At 38.1% G+C, this 16,991-nt stretch overlaps 1 protein-coding gene and 1 long non-coding RNA gene across 5 annotated transcripts in view; both read right to left on the reverse strand.

Moving 5' to 3' along the window:
• Positions 1–890: 890 nt before the first annotated feature.
• On the reverse strand, positions 891–8,789 carry LOC147578156 (uncharacterized). The gene is made up of 2 exons (XR_015254851.1): positions 4,870–8,789; positions 891–3,510 (listed from the first exon to the last, which is right to left on the reverse strand). It is a non-coding gene; the product is annotated as an uncharacterized LOC147578156 (long non-coding RNA).
• A 357-nt stretch (positions 8,790–9,146) lies between these two features.
• The window catches only part of KYAT3 (kynurenine aminotransferase 3), a 74,151-nt gene continuing 66,306 nt past the window's right edge, over positions 9,147–16,991 (reverse strand). For all 4 annotated transcript variants that reach the window (XM_086717469.1, XM_086717471.1, XM_086717470.1 and 1 more), the window contains exons 12-14: positions 15,812–15,888; positions 15,450–15,536; positions 9,147–9,709 (exon numbers count right to left, since the gene is read on the reverse strand). In XM_086717469.1, the coding sequence (XP_086573595.1) occupies positions 9,647–9,709; positions 15,450–15,536; positions 15,812–15,888 (227 nt within the window). In that variant the 3' untranslated portion in view covers positions 9,147–9,646. The remainder of the gene's footprint in view (positions 9,710–15,449; positions 15,537–15,811; positions 15,889–16,991) is intronic.

Below are 16,991 nucleotides of genomic sequence, written 5' to 3' on the forward strand. Positions count from 1 at the left end.
AATTTATTCTGCTATATCCCAAGATAGCTGTTTGTCAGCAGGTGAACTTCCTATTTAATTGGCATGATTGAGTAATTAGATGTATTCTCAGAGCAGCAATAAAATGAAATTCTCATGGCTCAAGAACATGGTTGAGGTTTTTGTTTTGTTTTGTTTCACCCGTGGGTTTATCCAACTGAGACTGAGGAGACTCCTTGCTTTATTTGGGAATAATTTTTGGTTTAAATATTTGGTAATTATGTAGTTGTATAATTGTTTTCATCATAAGAATGAGGGGAAAAATTCACAAATTTGACAAAGATTTGTGATTATTTGCCTTTCTCTCATACTTAATCCTTCAGGCCTTCATCATCTTTTCCTGCAGGAGCAGGAGACTTCTGATCACATAGACCTTCACTCTCATGCCAGTTGCTGCATGAATGCAATATGGCGGTGTTGCCTCCAGACCTCACTTCTACATTCAAGGGAGGAAGAAGGTGGAAGGGTGAAGAGCACAGAAAAGACAAAAAGTCTAAGGATGACTTTGCCTTTATCTTTTTCCACAAAGGGAAGCTCTTCTCAGGTAGTTTTGATTAGTTGTAAGAGAAGCTGAGAAATGGGAAATTTTGGCTTTTTAGCCTCTATATAGAAGTGGTCAAAGGATAAGAATATAATTGGCTTTTGGTTAGCCAAATCATAATGTTTTCCATATTCCCTCCCTCTCTTCCATAAAAATCTGCTGAAATTCACCATCGTTCACTGTGCAAAGTCCACATCTCTTACTATCATATGGTATGATATCACCGAATGACTTCTCACCTAACTTTGGGAATTCATAGACAACTTTTCTTATTTTTGCTAATCCACCTGGGTTAGTCAGAATTCTCCAGAGAAACAGACCGACAGACATGTGTATATACACAGAGATTTATTATTATTTTTTAATTGGCACACATGATTATGGATGCTGGCAAATCCAAAATCTGCAGGGTGGGTCTGCAGGCTGGAGACCCACACAGATGATGTTGCAGTTCAGGTCTGAAGTCTGTCTGCTGGCAGAATTCCCTCTTGCTCAGGGGAGGTCAGTCTTTTGTTCTCAGGCCTACAACTGATTGGATGAAGCCCACCCATATCATGGAGGGCAATTTGCTTTACTCAAGGTCCACTGATTTAAATGTTAATCTCATCTAAAACCACCCTTATAGAAACATCCAGAATAATGTTTGATCACCTATCTGGGAACCATGGCCCAGCCAAGTTGGCACATAAAATTAAGCAATTATACAACCTAAATTAAGCATGAACATCAGGAAATGACATATGCTTAAAAAACTCATTAAAAAAAAAAAAAAACCTCTCATGATCAGAGAGGAAAAAAAAAACTCATTTAGAAATCAAAATGAGGGGCACCTGGGTGGCTCAGTTGATTGAACATCTGAGTCTTGATTTCAGCTCAGGTCATGATCCCTGGACCATGGATCAAGCCCTGCTTCAGGCTCTGCACTGAGTCTGGAGCCTGCTTACGTTTCTCCCTCTCCCCCTCTGCCCCTCTCCCCCACTCACTCGCTCTCTAAGGTAAAAGAAGCAGAAGCAGAAGCAGCAGCAGAAGCAGCAGCAGCAGGAGGAGGAGGTGAAGGAGGAGAAGCAGAAGAAAAAGGAGGAGGAAGACATGGAGAAGGATAAGAAGGAGAAAAGAGAAGAAGGAGAAAATTGAAAAGAGTTTAGCATTACCAGACCTGTGAGTTGGAAAAAATGACCAGGAAAGATGAGGCTAAGGAGGTGAGAGAGACCATATCATGCAGGGCATTGCAGGGTCCTGATGAGGACAGTAGCCCTTATGTTAAGAGTGATGAAGGGTGGGGTCACCTGGGTGGCTCATTCGGTTAAGTGTCCGACTTTGGCTCATGTCATGATCTCGTGGTCTGTGAGTTTGAGCCCTGCATCAGGCTCTGTGCTGACAGCTCAGAGCCTGGAGTCTGCTTCAGATTCTGTGTCTCCCTCTCCCTCTCTTTCTCTCTTTCAAAAAATAAACATTTAAAAATTTTTTTAAAAAGTGAAGAGTGATTAAAGAGTTCTTAGTCACTTAAGATGGTTGCTCATTCATTTCCCCTCTTCTTCATTCTGTCCCTTGTGTCAACCAATGTAGTTTGTGTTGAATTGACCTTGGATTGGCCTGAGTATTTAGGACATCCAATCCTCTTGGCATAGCATGTAGCTCAGGGGTGGACAAATATGACACAGTATGACCAATGCTGGAGTTTCAGAGAAAGTACCCCCCCCCTTTTTTTTTTTTTTTTTTTTGCTGGATTGGCTAGTGTGACCATATGATACTTAGAAACTGCTACAGCCAACTTGCTATCACAGGATGTGGCAACCTGAATATAAAGCTGACTCAGAGAGGACAGAATTGCAAGATAGAGCTTGGTAACAGATTATAATCTGTATCCTGGATCAAGCTGTAACTGAACTAGACTGCTCCTAAGATGTTCAGCTAAGACAGAAAATTCCTTTTTATTTGATTTAAACCTATACGGGCTAGAATTTCTGTAACTTGTAACATGCATATGCTTACCTAATATATGTGACATGATCACATTTGCATTTTAGAGAGCTCGTTTGGTCTACAAGGATAATGGATTGCCAAGGGCAAGTCAGGGAGAACTGTTAGGAAATTGACTGGTAATCTACTTGAGATAACATTGGCCTGTACTAGAGGGGTGGCAGTTGGGGGCAGAGAGGTGATGGATTTAAGAGATATTTAGGATAATACATAGAGGAAGTGGGATGTGAAGAGAAAAGTTAAGAATGATTTCTAGGTTCGCTGACTTGAGCAACTGGATTGGTGAGGAGACCAGACTGGGTATAGGGTTTGCCTGTGAAAAATCCATACAAGATGACAAATGGGGTGTTGGGTATATGGGTCTGAAATTCAACAGAAAGGACTAGGTTGGAGATACCAATTTGGGCATCACCAGCACATAAAGAGTAAATGAAGTTAGTGAGAAAGTCAAATATCAATATTTAAGGAACAGGTAAAGAAGACTGAGAAGGAGCAGCTAGGGAGGTGGGAGGCTATTCATGGATGTGCAATGTTGCAGGAGCAAGAAAGGATAGGAGTTAAGAAGGCCAGAGTGGTCTGCAGTGGTAAATACTAAGAGCTAAAGCCAGATGGGACTAAGATGTTTCCTTCAAATCTAGAACATGAATGGAGATCTTTAGAGAACTCACCAGAGTATTGGGTATGGAATCCAGACTGCAGAGGGCTGAAGGTAGGTGGTGTGGGTGTGTCACAGTGGAGTCATCAAATGAAAAAACTTTCAGAAGTTATTCCACTTTGCAGTAAAATTTTGTAAAACTCGTGAGCTAAGTTATCGGTCTTCTTCTTGTTGCTAATACTGACATACTTGGTGCTCCTCTCCACTCTCAAGTCTAAATGCCATCAATATGCGACAGCCTCTCAGATGTGTGTTATGTCCAGCCTCTTCCCTAAACTCCAAGCAGACTCTCCAGCTGCTTACCCAACATCTCCATCTGAAAGTGGAATAAGCATCTCAAAGTCAATGTGTTCACAACTGACCTCCTGACCTTCCCCCAAATCTGTTCCTCCGGAACCTTCTTGACCTCAATCCTTCCAGTTGCTCAGGAAAGAAAGAGGACTCTTTTTTTTTTTTTTTTTTCCTTAACATTCCAAGTAAATATGTAAGCAATTCTTACTTAGAAGTTAAACATATAGGAGTTACTTCCCAAAATCATAGCTGGATTGAAAGAGTATCTGGAAAATGTGGCCATGTCTTTTTATAGAAGTCTACCACATTATAAGTCTACTGGAAATCCAAAGGGATCTGCCTTTGTGGAATTTGAAACAAAAGAACAAGCAGCAAAATACTGAGGTAGATCCAGAACTTATAAAGAAAAGCAAGGAAAAATTGAAGTGTTTTATATAGTGACCAACTTTTTTTTTTTTTTACTGATTTTATTTCAGTTTCTGAACAACCTACCAGAGGAAGCACCAAGAAAACCTGGTTTATTTCCTGAGACTATAAAAAAATAAGCTCATTCGTGCCCTTATAGTGGTTGGCACATTATTTAACATTAAAATGCACGTAGATGTCGTTGAAGTGAAATAAAAACTAATCATAGCATTGTTACAGAAGAACAGAAAAAGTTACAGAAAAAAGAAAAAGCAGAAAGGCAGAATGAAGAAGGAAGACAATATCCAGATCAAAAAGAGCCAATGGGCACAAGCAAGGGGACCATCTGTAAAATGAGAAGATCCAGGGCCACATCTGAGGGCTCTGAAGTACAGATTATTAAACCCTAAAAGCCACTCTCAAAGGAAAAGAAAAAAAAAAATGGGAAAAAGCTGAAATATCCAGTTTACCTTCAGTCAGAAAAGGGAAGAGGAAGGGAAGTAGCTCTGAAGATGCAGAACACCTAAATCCCAGATGGAAAGTAAAGTAAAAGTGGCTCAGAAAGACAACATTGAAAAAGATGCTTCAGAAGTTTCCAAAGAAAGCATAGGTATTTACATAGGTTAGGATTAGACAAATAAGGTCTTCTAATTTCACTTATGTCTCACAGTGCTGCAGTACACATTATTTTATCATGTTAAAAATTAAGTATAGATAGAACCCTGATTCTCTGGATTAAACCATTATCCTTACACTATGTTACTTCTCTGACCTCACACTTGCTACTTTGTCCCTTGCTTATTACATCCAGCCATACCAGACTCTTGGTACTCATCAAACATGCTGAGTACACCTTCCTGTCAAAGTGCCTTTGTACTGGCTATTCCTTCTGGCTAGAGTATTCTTTCCCAAGATCTCCACAAGGTTCCCTCCCTCCCCTCCTCTAAGTCTGTCTCCATGTCCCCTCCATGAGACCTACCTGGCTAAGTGTTTAACACCTCAATTTGCTTCATAACACTCTCATTCTCCTCTATCTTGCTCTGCTTCTCTTTTGTTCAAACAATTTCCATGTATAAGTTTAACATTCGGTAAGATCGCAGGATACAAAATCAATGTACAGAAATCCACTGCATTTCTATACTAATAATAAAACAACAGAAAGAGAAATTAAGAAAGCAACCTCATTTGCAATTGCACCAAAAAGGATAAAAAAATCTAGCAATAAACTTAAACAAGGAGGAAAAAGACCTCTACTCTGAAAACTATAAAACACTGATGAAAAAATCTGAAGATGACACAAACAAACGCAAAGGTATACCATGCTCATGGATTGGAAGAACAAATATCATTAAAATGTCCATACTACCTAAGGCAATCTACAGATTTAATGCAATCCCTATCAAAATACCAACAGCATTTTTCACAGTACTGGAACAAATAATCCTAAAATTTGTATGGAACCACAAGAGACCCCCAAAAGCCAAAACAATCTTGAAATAGGAAAACAAAGCTGGAGGTATTGCAATTTCAGATTTCAAGTTATGCTACAGAACTATAGTAATCAAAACAGTATGGTACTGGCACAAAAATAGACACACGCATCAATGGAACAGGATAGAAAGCCAAGAAACAAACCTATGATTATATGGCCAATTAATCTTCAACAAAAAAGGCAAGACTATGCCATGGGAAAAAGGCAGTTTCTTCAACAAATGGTGCTGGGAAAACTGGACAGCTATATGCAAAAGAATGAAACTGGACCACTTTCTTATACCATACACAAAAATAAACTCACGATGGATTAAATAACCTAAATGTGAGACTTGAAAGCATAAAAAATCCTAGAAGAGAGCACAGAGAGTAATTTCTCTGACAGCGACCATAGCAACATTTTTCTAGATAGGTCTCCTGAGACAAGGGAGATAAAAGCAAAAATAAACTACTGAGATTACATCAAAATAGGTTCTGCACAGCAAAGGAAACGATCAACCAAACTAAAAGAACCTCCTGAATGGGAGACGTTTGCAAATGACATATCTAGTAAGAGTTAGAATCTAAAATATATCAAGAACTTATAAAACTGAACACCCAGGGGTGCCTGGGTCACTCGGTTGGTTGAGCATCCAACTCTTGGTTTCGGCTCAGGTCATGATCACAGGGTTGTGTGATCAAGCCCGGCACTGGGCTCCACGCTGTGTGTGGAGCCTGCTTAAGATTCTCTCTCTCTTTCTCTGCCTCTGCCCTTCCCCCGCTCATGCACTCTGTCTAAAATAAAACTCAATATCCAAAAATCAGATAATCCAGTTAAAAAATGGGCAGAAAACATAAAGCCATTTTTCTAAAGAAGACATACAGATAGCCAACAGACATGAAAAGATGCTCAACATCACTCATTATCAGAGAAATGCAAATCAAAACCACATTTGAGATATGACCTCACATCTGTTAGAATGGCTAAAGTAAAACACAAGAAACAAGTGTTGGTGAGGATGTGGAACAAAAGGAAACTTTGTGCATTGTTGGTGGGAATGCAAACTGGTGCAGCCACTGTGGAAAACAGTATGGAGATTCCTCAAAAAAATTAAAAACAGAACTACCCCACAATCCAGAAATCACACTACTGGGTGTTTACCCAAAGAATACAAAAACACTAATTCAAACAGATAATATAATTATTGCAGCATTATTTACAATAGCCAAATTTTGAAAGCAGCCCAAGTATCCATCAATTGATGAGTGGATAAAGATGTGGTATATACATACAATGGAATGTTATTCAGCCATAAAAAAGAATGAAATCTTGCCATTTGCAACATGGATGGAGCTAGAGAATATAATGCTAGGCGAAATAAGTCAAAAACAAATACCATATGATTTCATCATATATGAAATTTAAGAAACAGAACAAATGAACAAATGGAAAGAAAAAGGGAGACAAACCAATGAAGAGACTCTTAACTATAGAGAACAAACTGATGGTTACCAGAGGGGAGGTCAGTGGTGGGATGGGTGAAATAGGGATTAAAGAGTACACTTATCATCATGAGCACTGAGTAATGTATAAAATTGTTGAATCACTATTTTGTATACCTGAAACTAATATAGCTTGTATGTTAACTATACTGAAATTAAGACAAAAAACTTAATAACATAAAAAAGTTTAACATTCAATATATTTCATTATGTTTATGAATTATTCTCACACCCCTGGCCAGAAGGAAAGCCCTGGAAGGCAGGGATTTTTGTTTATGTGTTCAGTGTAAGTGCCTATAATAGTGTCTGGTACATAGCATGAGTTCAGTGAACTCCTGTATTTGATCTGGTGGGTTTTTTTCAATGAGTATTTGTTAAAGGAACAAAAAAGGAAGGAAGGGAAGAGGGAGGAAGGAAAGATGGAAGGAAGAAATTTTGCCCTGAAGAGGAAGAGGTAATAGGGTAGTAGATAGCATCAGGGAGTTTTCTTTAAAAAAAAAAAAAAAAAATTTGTTTATTTTTGAGACTGAGACAGAGCATGAACGGGGGAGGGGCAGAGAGAGAGGGAGACACAGAATCTGAAGCAGGCTCCAGGTTCTGAGCTGTCAGCACAGAGCCTGACATGGGGCTCGAACCCACACACCGTGATTTCATGACCTGACTAAAGTCGATGCCCAACTGACTGAGCCACCCAGGCGCCCCAAGGAGTTTTCTAATAGGAGAGAAATTTGGACATGTCTCACTGCTGAGGAAGGGAGCCAGTAGAGGCTGAATATACAAGAGAATGGACAGAACCAAGTGAGAATGTGAGAAGAAATGGGATGCAGAGCACAGATGGTAGGATCAGCGCTGGACAAGCCCAGGTCTGCAAAGAGCAGATTTAAACCCTGGTGAAACTGTATCAAGCCTACAAGAATGGACAGGCTAAAAATTACACATGGGATTCATATTGCTATGCAGTAGTTGGCTCCTGAGGCCCTGGGTTTCCTTCTGCATGACTGGACCTGGTTTTGCCTTCCTACCAACCCTCCCCAATCTGCCTCACCTCTCCTGGATGAAATGAATTAAGGATGAATGCTGATGCAGATAGGTCATGGGCCTTTTGGTAGGATCCCAGTTAGGAGTGCTCATCTGTTAGTTTCTGCTTTTACATGTTGGTTTGTTTTGTTTTTCACAGAAGTGGGAGATGAGGTTATTAGCTGTGATTTCAGTGTGCTGGTAGTGTTCGGCTTTGAGGTGTGAAGAGAAAGGAGGTTGGATATTTTTATTGTGGAGAATGGGGGAGTATTAGGAATTGCTACTGTGGTAAAAGATGGAAAAAGCTTATTAAGGTATCATGGAAGGATAAAATCTAGTTAAGGTCAATGATGTGCATTCATGGTTGTTGGTGTGTGCATAATTGTTCATTTTGCTACAGCAGTGCTCAGCAACCCAGGTGTAAGCATGGAACTTCAATCCCAAGGTGGAGTTTTAGGGTGGTTTTGTTTTTGTTTTTTGGCTGGATAGGTGAGATAGAACAATGGGCAAGTTATTTAAGGCAGCAAGAGTATCTTGGCTGAAGTGACAGATGATGAAATCTAAGCTGGGTGAGGAAGATATAAGGGGACCAACCAATAGGAATTAAAGACTCCGTGGACTACAGCAATGATTATCAAAATCCAGTGGGTATAAAAATCAGCTTGGAAAGGCCAGATCCTGAAATTATTTTCAGCAGGTCTAGAGTAAAGATCAGAAATCTATTCTCATAGATTGATTGCGATTCTGCTATAAGAGTGCCATAAACCCTTTTTTTCTTTTTGAGAAATAGTGGATTTAAAATTATAGTGAGTTTTAAAAAGTGGTATTTTAAGAGCAGATGAGACACACAGAGAGAATACTATTAGGATAGGTGGTTACAGTGTGAGATGACTAACTTATTATCTCAAAGGTGGCTGGTTACAGTGTGAGATGACTAACTTATTATCTCAAAGGTGGCGCAGCTTTAAATGATGAAAGGTTCAGGGTGTGCCCAAGAGGGTAAGTGGCTGGAGTGTGGAGTGAAGGTGAACATCACTAAAGGTGAGTAGGTCAAAGTGCTGAAGGCCTAGGCAATCCCTGTGAACCTTGAAGCCACTCCAGACGATGGCAGTATTTGTGACAGAGAAGCAAAATTGTGAGCAAAGTTCAAAGCCACTGGTAAATGAAAGGGAGAGAACTACGTGTGGGTAGATAAAGCAAGGACATGGAGTTGAGGGGGTATAACTGGCTAAGAGTTTTTATACAAGGTGGAGTCATGAAACCGGCTAACATTAGTTGAGTGTTTATTGAGGCTTTACATATATCAATCTATTTTATCCTCACAAACTTCATCTAAAATAAGTGCTGTTGTTTTGGGGTTTTTTTGGCACAGGCTCCATGCCCAATGTGGGGCTCAAACTCATGACCCCAAGATCAAGAGTCGCATGCTCTACCAACTGAGCCAGCCAGGCATCCTAAAGTAGGTGCTATATTTTATTCCCCTTTTATGATGAGGAAACTGAAGCAATGAGAGGTTAAACACCAACCAGCTTCTCACAATTCTTAAGCCAAATGCTATACTCCTTCTCATAAAATGGTTATGGAAGGTGTTTTCATACATTTCAACGGAAAAACAAAACAAACAAAACAACCCAGTAGGGTTAACATTTGGAAAATTTTCTTCAAATTTCATTTGTACTGAAATATTTGTTTTTCAATATCCAGCAGATGGCAGCACTAAATAATAATTCCATATTCGGTCATCTAGTAGAAACAGTCTGCATGTATCAAGACTTCTGTCTATTCCATCCCTTAATGATTTCTTCAGCAGCATCCAGTGTACTGTCTTTCTGTAAATTAATGAAATAATCATCATTACATATCAAATAAATTCAAGATGAATTAAATATTTAAATATAAAAAATATGCCAAAGTTAATGGATCAGAAGAGTCATGTAGTGATTTGGAAACCAAGTGCTCCTCAATCCCGGACAACTTGAGCCAGGCCTAGTTGGGCTCCAGGCTGTCCTTGGCCTCTGTGGCGCGCCAAACCCCAGAGCATTCATTCAGGGATCGTGTCTTCCCAGGAGATGAGTCATTGGCAGCCTTGCCTGTAGTAAGCCTTAACTCTGGGAGGAGCATGGACAGAAACTGGGAAATGGCATTTGTAGCATCTTCCCTTGCTTGACTGTGTGGTACACAGATTCCAAGTTCTTTAAACAGCCCACCAGCAAATCAAACAAGCCAATTATTTATAATGTTATATCCCATTACTGCCTGGCTGGAAAAGTGTATGAACCTCCTAAGAATTCAATATTAGAGGAGCTGGAGAAGTGTGACACCAGTCACTACGTCATACTGCTTTGTGATAGTGGCTGCCAGTTCATTGCTACTAGCCTGACACTGAAAAATGTACAGAATTAACTGCCATGGGGCCAAAAAGCATCGCCAAACTGTATAAATGCAAATCAGATTGAAAACAGTTTAACCTGATCCCAGCCAAAACCATGTCTACCAGTGTGGACCCTCTCACGATTTATAACCATTTTGGCAGCACAAGCAACTGGCAGTGCCAGAGACCCAGACTCATAAATGACATTGACGCCAGCAGCAAGACTCAAGGATGTGCTGATGGGATTGATATTTATTATTTCTGCTTCCTTGCTTCTCACCTCACGCCCTTCTGAACATGACATGACACCCCTCACGATGTCCATTTATAAGCATGGGAGATTATAGGACTGATAGTCAATCTCCAGTTGAGGTATTGGAATGTCTTTAGGAAAGGAATTCATATGGGAGAAATCCTTTTCATTTGAGAAATCCGTGTATTTATTGATATCTATTTATCCAACACTAAGATTCCCGAAAACAATTATTTTTCCTTGCTGCTCAGAAAAGTTTACTGAAAAGACTAGTTAACTAAAAGCACTAAAATCTGCAAAGTCTGTCTTCTGCTAAAATGACATTTACAAACATGAAGATGTTTCTTTCTGACACACGGCGAACGGTACTACTACTAGCTGGCATTTGCCGAATTGAAAATAGGCCAGTTGAGCAAATTACAGCCACCATTCATTAAGTTTTGGATAGTACTCTAATGATTTGTTCACTTTAAGATAAAGACAGATTTGATAAAGTAGAAAGAGTATGAAACATCATAGCACTAAATGAAGATTTAAGTGAATATCTGATCTAAGGGAAGAGAATTTTTCAAAGTAAAAATGCAAAGGCAGACCTACAAAAGGGAAGCAATCAAATTAATATATAGTTGCAGAAACAAATCAGAGAGTACAGAAGAGCTTCCACAGAGTAAGACTCATCTGCTCCTCCTCTCCCTACTCCTTCCTACTATACCCACCATCTTCCAAGACAACCTTTTATAGCAATTTCTCATTTTAGTTCTAGCGGTTACCTCCAAGATCTAAACTATGCATTTGGTTCTATTTCCTTATTTATCAACTTCAGGCAAAATTCATCATTCTCTGCTCTGGGGAAAAATTCATTCATCCACACTACTCTGCCCACTCCCATCAATGTTTCATAGTTATAATTACTAATAAAATTCATTTGCCTTTTGAATAGGTAATACCAGAATTTGGTATAAAATTAAATTGATAAATAGTGAAAATCAAGTCTCCTGTTTTTCTCTTCTGCTTTCACTACTTCTTTTATTTCTTCTTCCCTCTCTACAGAATGATTTAGTGCAAAAGCCATTAGGTGGGGCTGAGTGAAGCAGGTGTTCATATATGGAGGCGGCCTGGTGCAGGATGTTGCAGCCAGAGTGGAGTGAGGAGGGTTTCCAATGTGGGCGGCATGAGGTGGTGATGATGGCAGCAGCAGTGTTGACTGGAACAGGGTGTCAGAGTCCAGAGGGGTAAACCAGCATCTGTATCACAGGGTGGCTCTGTGCAGGGTGCTGGAACCTGGACAGGATGAGGCAGGCATCTGCCAAGGTAGATGGGCATGGGGTGTCAGAGCCCATGAGGGGTGAAGGAGACCCTGCAGTAGGTGACAGTGGCAGCCTGGTACAAGGCCTCAGGTCAAAGCCTGAGTAGGGTAAAGGGTGCTTGTCTGCAGTGGTGGCTGGAAAGGCAGGTGGCTCATACAGAGGGACTGAGTAAAGAAGTGATTATGTGATGAGAGCCAAGTTTTTTTCAAAGAAGGGAGTTACAAATATGGAAAATCCTCAAGCACAAGTCATTCAAAATGTGCAGGTAAATCCACAGGAAAAAAAAATCCTAGAAGTAGAATTTCTGGGTTAAGAAGTATGTGCATTTACATTTGGATGGAAATATTCAAACTGACTGTTTAGAGATTTTACAAATTATACCCCCACTCTCAATCTATACAATTGTCTCATGGAACTTTTTAGTTGTTTGCTTGTTTCCAATCTAATAAATAAAGTAAAATTTTGTCACAGTTTTAATTTTCATTTCTTGTAATATGAGTAAAGTGGGACATCCCTTCATATATTTGATAGCTGCTGAGAATTTTACCCATAACCACTGGGAAGTGCTGCTTTTCGGCTTATTTTGCCTTAAATTTAACCTGCTTTCTTTCAATTTCCATTTTCTTGGCATGTTTTGTCATCCTTTTATTTTTAGCCTTTCCAAGAGGTTGGGTTAGTACATTAACTTTCCCTAGAGACTTCTTGGTGGTGCTCCCCTCTCTTCCAATACTGAGTGTTGATGTAAAGGAGGTGTGTCCACACTGATCCTTTTACCTGCCCCCAAGAAGGCGTGGGTCTTTTTGTTTAGATGCCAAAGGATTGTTTCTTTATCTTTTAAGTCCAATGTATCTCAGTGTTAATTGTTCTGGGACAATTTTGCCTGAGATAAGGCATTCCCTTTCAAGTATTAGATTTGTCTGGTTTGTTTTGTTTTGTTTTGTTTTTAAATAGAAAGCATTCTCGAAATAAAGCCATAAAATGCTTTTCAGGTTTCATTTGTTTCCACCTCCCATGGGATTCAACACATTTCACTTGTCTTCCACATCCATAATTTTTCCAATATTTTAAAAAATCTTTGATCCTTTCCCACTCTTCCTTGTTCACTTTCCCCAATCCTTAATAACCTTACAGAAGTATTGAGTGTTCTCTGTGCTGTTTCCTATGTCACTACAATTACCTTTTCTCCTTCAATTTTGTACCTGAGCTCTAACAAACTGCCATTTCATCTTCTTATATTATCTATTTAAAGGTTTTGGATTTGAGCTACTGATTTTTATTTGCTCTACAGCAACATTCTTCTGGTTGAATATTCTCTTTCCGATGCTTGTTTTTCCTTGTACCCTTCCCCTTTTTTCCTTATAGTATCTTCTTATAGATTCATAGTGGATTCCTTTTCATTACTCATTTTTGATTGAATTACCTTTGTGAGCTCCCACTGCTAGCACACCTACGGTTCCTATTGTTCTGGGTAATGAATATGCTACCTACTGACTCTGTGATTTGAAGATGTATCTGCAGCTCAGTAGAAGCGAGGAGCCAGAGCCACACTAGAAGACAGGAGAAATTCTCCCTGGCTCACAGTGAAGTTTAATATGACTGATGTGGACTTCAGTGGAGAGGGAGGAGGATACTTTTTTTTCCTCCCAGCTAATTTAAGTCACTACCTGGAATTTAATATATCTTCCTCTACATTTCCCCAATAAGGCTTTTAGCAAAAATGACAGCAGTGAATGAGAAAATCTATAACCCAACTAGAATCTCCTTTCCGCCCTGCCCCACATAGGTTCTAGATGATACAGCTGTATGTTTCTGTCCTGCCTTTCATGAGTCTGGAGAAGCTCCCTCTGCCAGTGCACTTATTGTCCTATTCTTCTGATGAGTGGGTTGCTTGCTGGCTGTCTATAATTTGAAGATGTAGACACAAGAGACTTTCTAGGTGTCTTCCCTCTACCAAATCACTGGATTTGGCAACTCTTCTTCACTTACTGGGGAATTTGTGAATCTGTTTTCCATTTTCCTAGTTGTTTTGAATAACTTCCAAGCAGAGAATGGGGAAGGGCTGTGTTTACGATTTTAAAACAGGAAGTCTTCCGTTACTTTTTTCTTTTATTAGTTCTATTTATAACTTCAAATAATATGCCTCTATTTCTAGATCCACTGTAAGATGAGAATATTAATGGCCTTACCCTTCTTCTACATTTCAGTCAATTAAATATTGACATTAGGTTGTTAACATTTTTATTCTCTTCTGAGTAAGTCTTCCATAGTTTGTCTAGAGATTGTCTCTAAAATTGAAAACAATGATTACATCATTCTGACTAGATTTATAGATGAATGTGTTTGTAAAAAGAGTTTCTTGAATGTATTAAGCCTGTCTTCAGTGGCAATAACACCTTAAAAATAGCAATAATACATATATTCAGGTATTTTTTTAGTACAGGTCTGATGGCAAGGAATTCAATCGGCTTTTATTGGTTAGGAATGTACACTTCATTTTTAGTTTTAAAGGCTATTTTCCTGGATAAAAGAGTTCTGGGCTAATACACTTTTTATTTCAGCAGTTTCAGGATTTCATTTCATTGTATTCTGGTCTCCATTGTTTCTGATGAGAAGTTGCTAAATTCATATGCATGTGAGGTATAGTTTTTCTTTGGCTTTTTTCAAGATCTTACCTTACCCTTGGTTTTTAGCAGTTTAAGTGTCTAGGTGTGGTTTTCTTTATATCCTCCTTGTGATTCACTGAGCTTTTAGATCTCTAAGTTGCTTTTCACCAAATACAAGGAAATTACTTCTAAAAATATTCTTTCTGCCACATTCTTTTTGGTACTCCAATTACATGTATGTTATCACTTGATACTGTCTCATAGACCTAAGGCTCCACTGATTTCTCAAAAATAATTGCTCCTTCTGTTTTTCAGATTGGATGGTTTCTGTGAATCTGTAATTCAAGTGTGTTATTTTTTCCTGACATCCTCAATCCTCTCTGTGTTAACCCCATATATTTTTCATATCAGAAATTACAATTTAAAGTTGTTAAATTTCCACTTGATTTTTTATAGTCTTAATTTGTTCACTCATTATGACCATATTTTCTTTATTTTTAATTAACTTATTAATTAGCTAACTAATTAATTAATTATTTTTGAGACAGAGCACACGCATTCACAGGGGAGGAGATCATGACCTGAGCTGAAATCAAGAGTCAGATACTTAACCGACTGACATCCAGGTGCCCTCTTTTAATTTCTTGGGCATACTTATAATATCTGCTTTAAAATCCTTGTCTGCTAATTCCTATATCTGGGTCACCTTGCAATCTGTTTCTACTGACTGCTTTTTTTTTTTTTAATTTTTTTATTAAGAGTCACATTTCCTTATGGCTTCACATGTCTAGTAATTTTTTATTGCATGCGGGACATTGCACTGTCACACAGTAAGGAGTCTGATCATGTAAGACAGTAAACTCAATGCTCAAGTGTTGAGTTTTGTCCTTGAAGGCAGTTAATTTCATGGCAGCAAGCCAAAATTAAAAAACAACATATGAACACCTCATTCCTAGCAATAGAAAAAAAAAGGTGCTTTATAAATCAGAAGGAAGAACATCATAAATGTGTTTTTTAATAAAACAGGGAACTTACTTTAATGAAGCAAAATCGCACAAACTTCTCAAACTGTAATTTGGTCTCTGTGTTACAGAATGCAGAAACTGGAATGGCTGACAGTTTCTGAAAAGTAAATAGAAAAATAAAATAGGAAAACTACTTCTACGTCAAATAGGAATTTTAGGCTGATACACATTAACATTAAAAACAAATAGATACTTCTAAATATTCACAACAACTTCCAAAAAGAAAAATGTCTTAAAAATCCTCTACATAACCGTAAGTGGAATACGATATAACAAAACTATAGTTAACATTGTTCAAAACATGTCAGCAAGTTTCCTTCATAAATTAACCATAAAATACATCACAATATCTCAAAGGCAAATAAACATTACCTTATTTTTAGTCATCCATTTCACAAATTTATAGTCATAAGGTTCATTGCTGTCCTTCATATCAGAGAGGTCTGCATCTAAAACAACAATGAAGATTAGACGACCTATGTATTACATCTGAGGCCAACATGTATTTCATCTAAATCTATCAAGATTCAAAATGTTCTCAGAAGATTTTCAGAGAACTTATTGTACTCTCATACTGCATGGTGGGGTGGGAAGTGAGGAATTCACAGATAAGTTTTAGTGATACTCTAAGGCAGAACTTTATGGATATATATGGATAATCATGCTTGTGCATATTGATCTTAGAACTGGGGAGGAATAGGAAAAGGGGAGAAAAGAGGAGTGCTATCTTTCCATACAGAAATAATGTAAACTTCTATGATCATTATTAAAGAAATAACATCTAAACTTATAGAGTATTCATCAGTAATAATTATATCTCCAAATAGTCATTCATTATTAGATGTAAGCTCCACAAGGATAAAGTGTCTGTATTGCAACCTATCATTATTTCCAACTCCTAGCTCAGTGTCTAGCATATAAGTAATGAAAAGTGTATCTGTTGAGTGCATACTTTAATGCTATTCATCATTTATAAAGGGAGAATATCTGTGTAGATCTTCCAAGATAGCCTGTTTACTTCTTTCTTCTATATTATGCTTTTTAAACATTAAAAACATTTTTTTTGGAAAAACTTCAAATATGTGTTCCATTCTTACCTCTTGCTCCAATCTTGCTTTAAGGTCTGGGCAAGATATTTTCTGGTATTCAGTATCAGCAATATTGTCTGTTTTATTAATCTGTACTCTTAGATCTTTTTGAATGCCCCAAAGCAACTAACATTGACAGTTACTGTAATCAATAATATTTTATAATTTATTGCTCAAAGCAAATTGAGGCAGTTACTTATATTTTACTCATTAAATACTAGGTCTCTTCAAATTAACAGTGTAAAAACCTTGACATTGAAAAAAGCTTCATCTTCATTTTTTTAAGTCTTAATATGTTTTTACTTAATGATTTTATTTCCATTTTCTTCTGTGCTTTAAGAATGTAAAATTTCCATATAATGCTAACAATATATTACCATTTATTGAGCACTTACTATTTGTTAAGCATGAAAAAAGAGTCATTTATTTGAGAGGTAGCTATCTTCACTTTACAGATGAGGAAG

This window comes from Puma concolor, chromosome C1, assembly GCF_028749965.1.
Source record: "Puma concolor isolate L17-30 chromosome C1, mPumCon1.1.hap2, whole genome shotgun sequence".
Taxonomy (NCBI): domain Eukaryota; kingdom Metazoa; phylum Chordata; class Mammalia; order Carnivora; family Felidae; genus Puma; species Puma concolor.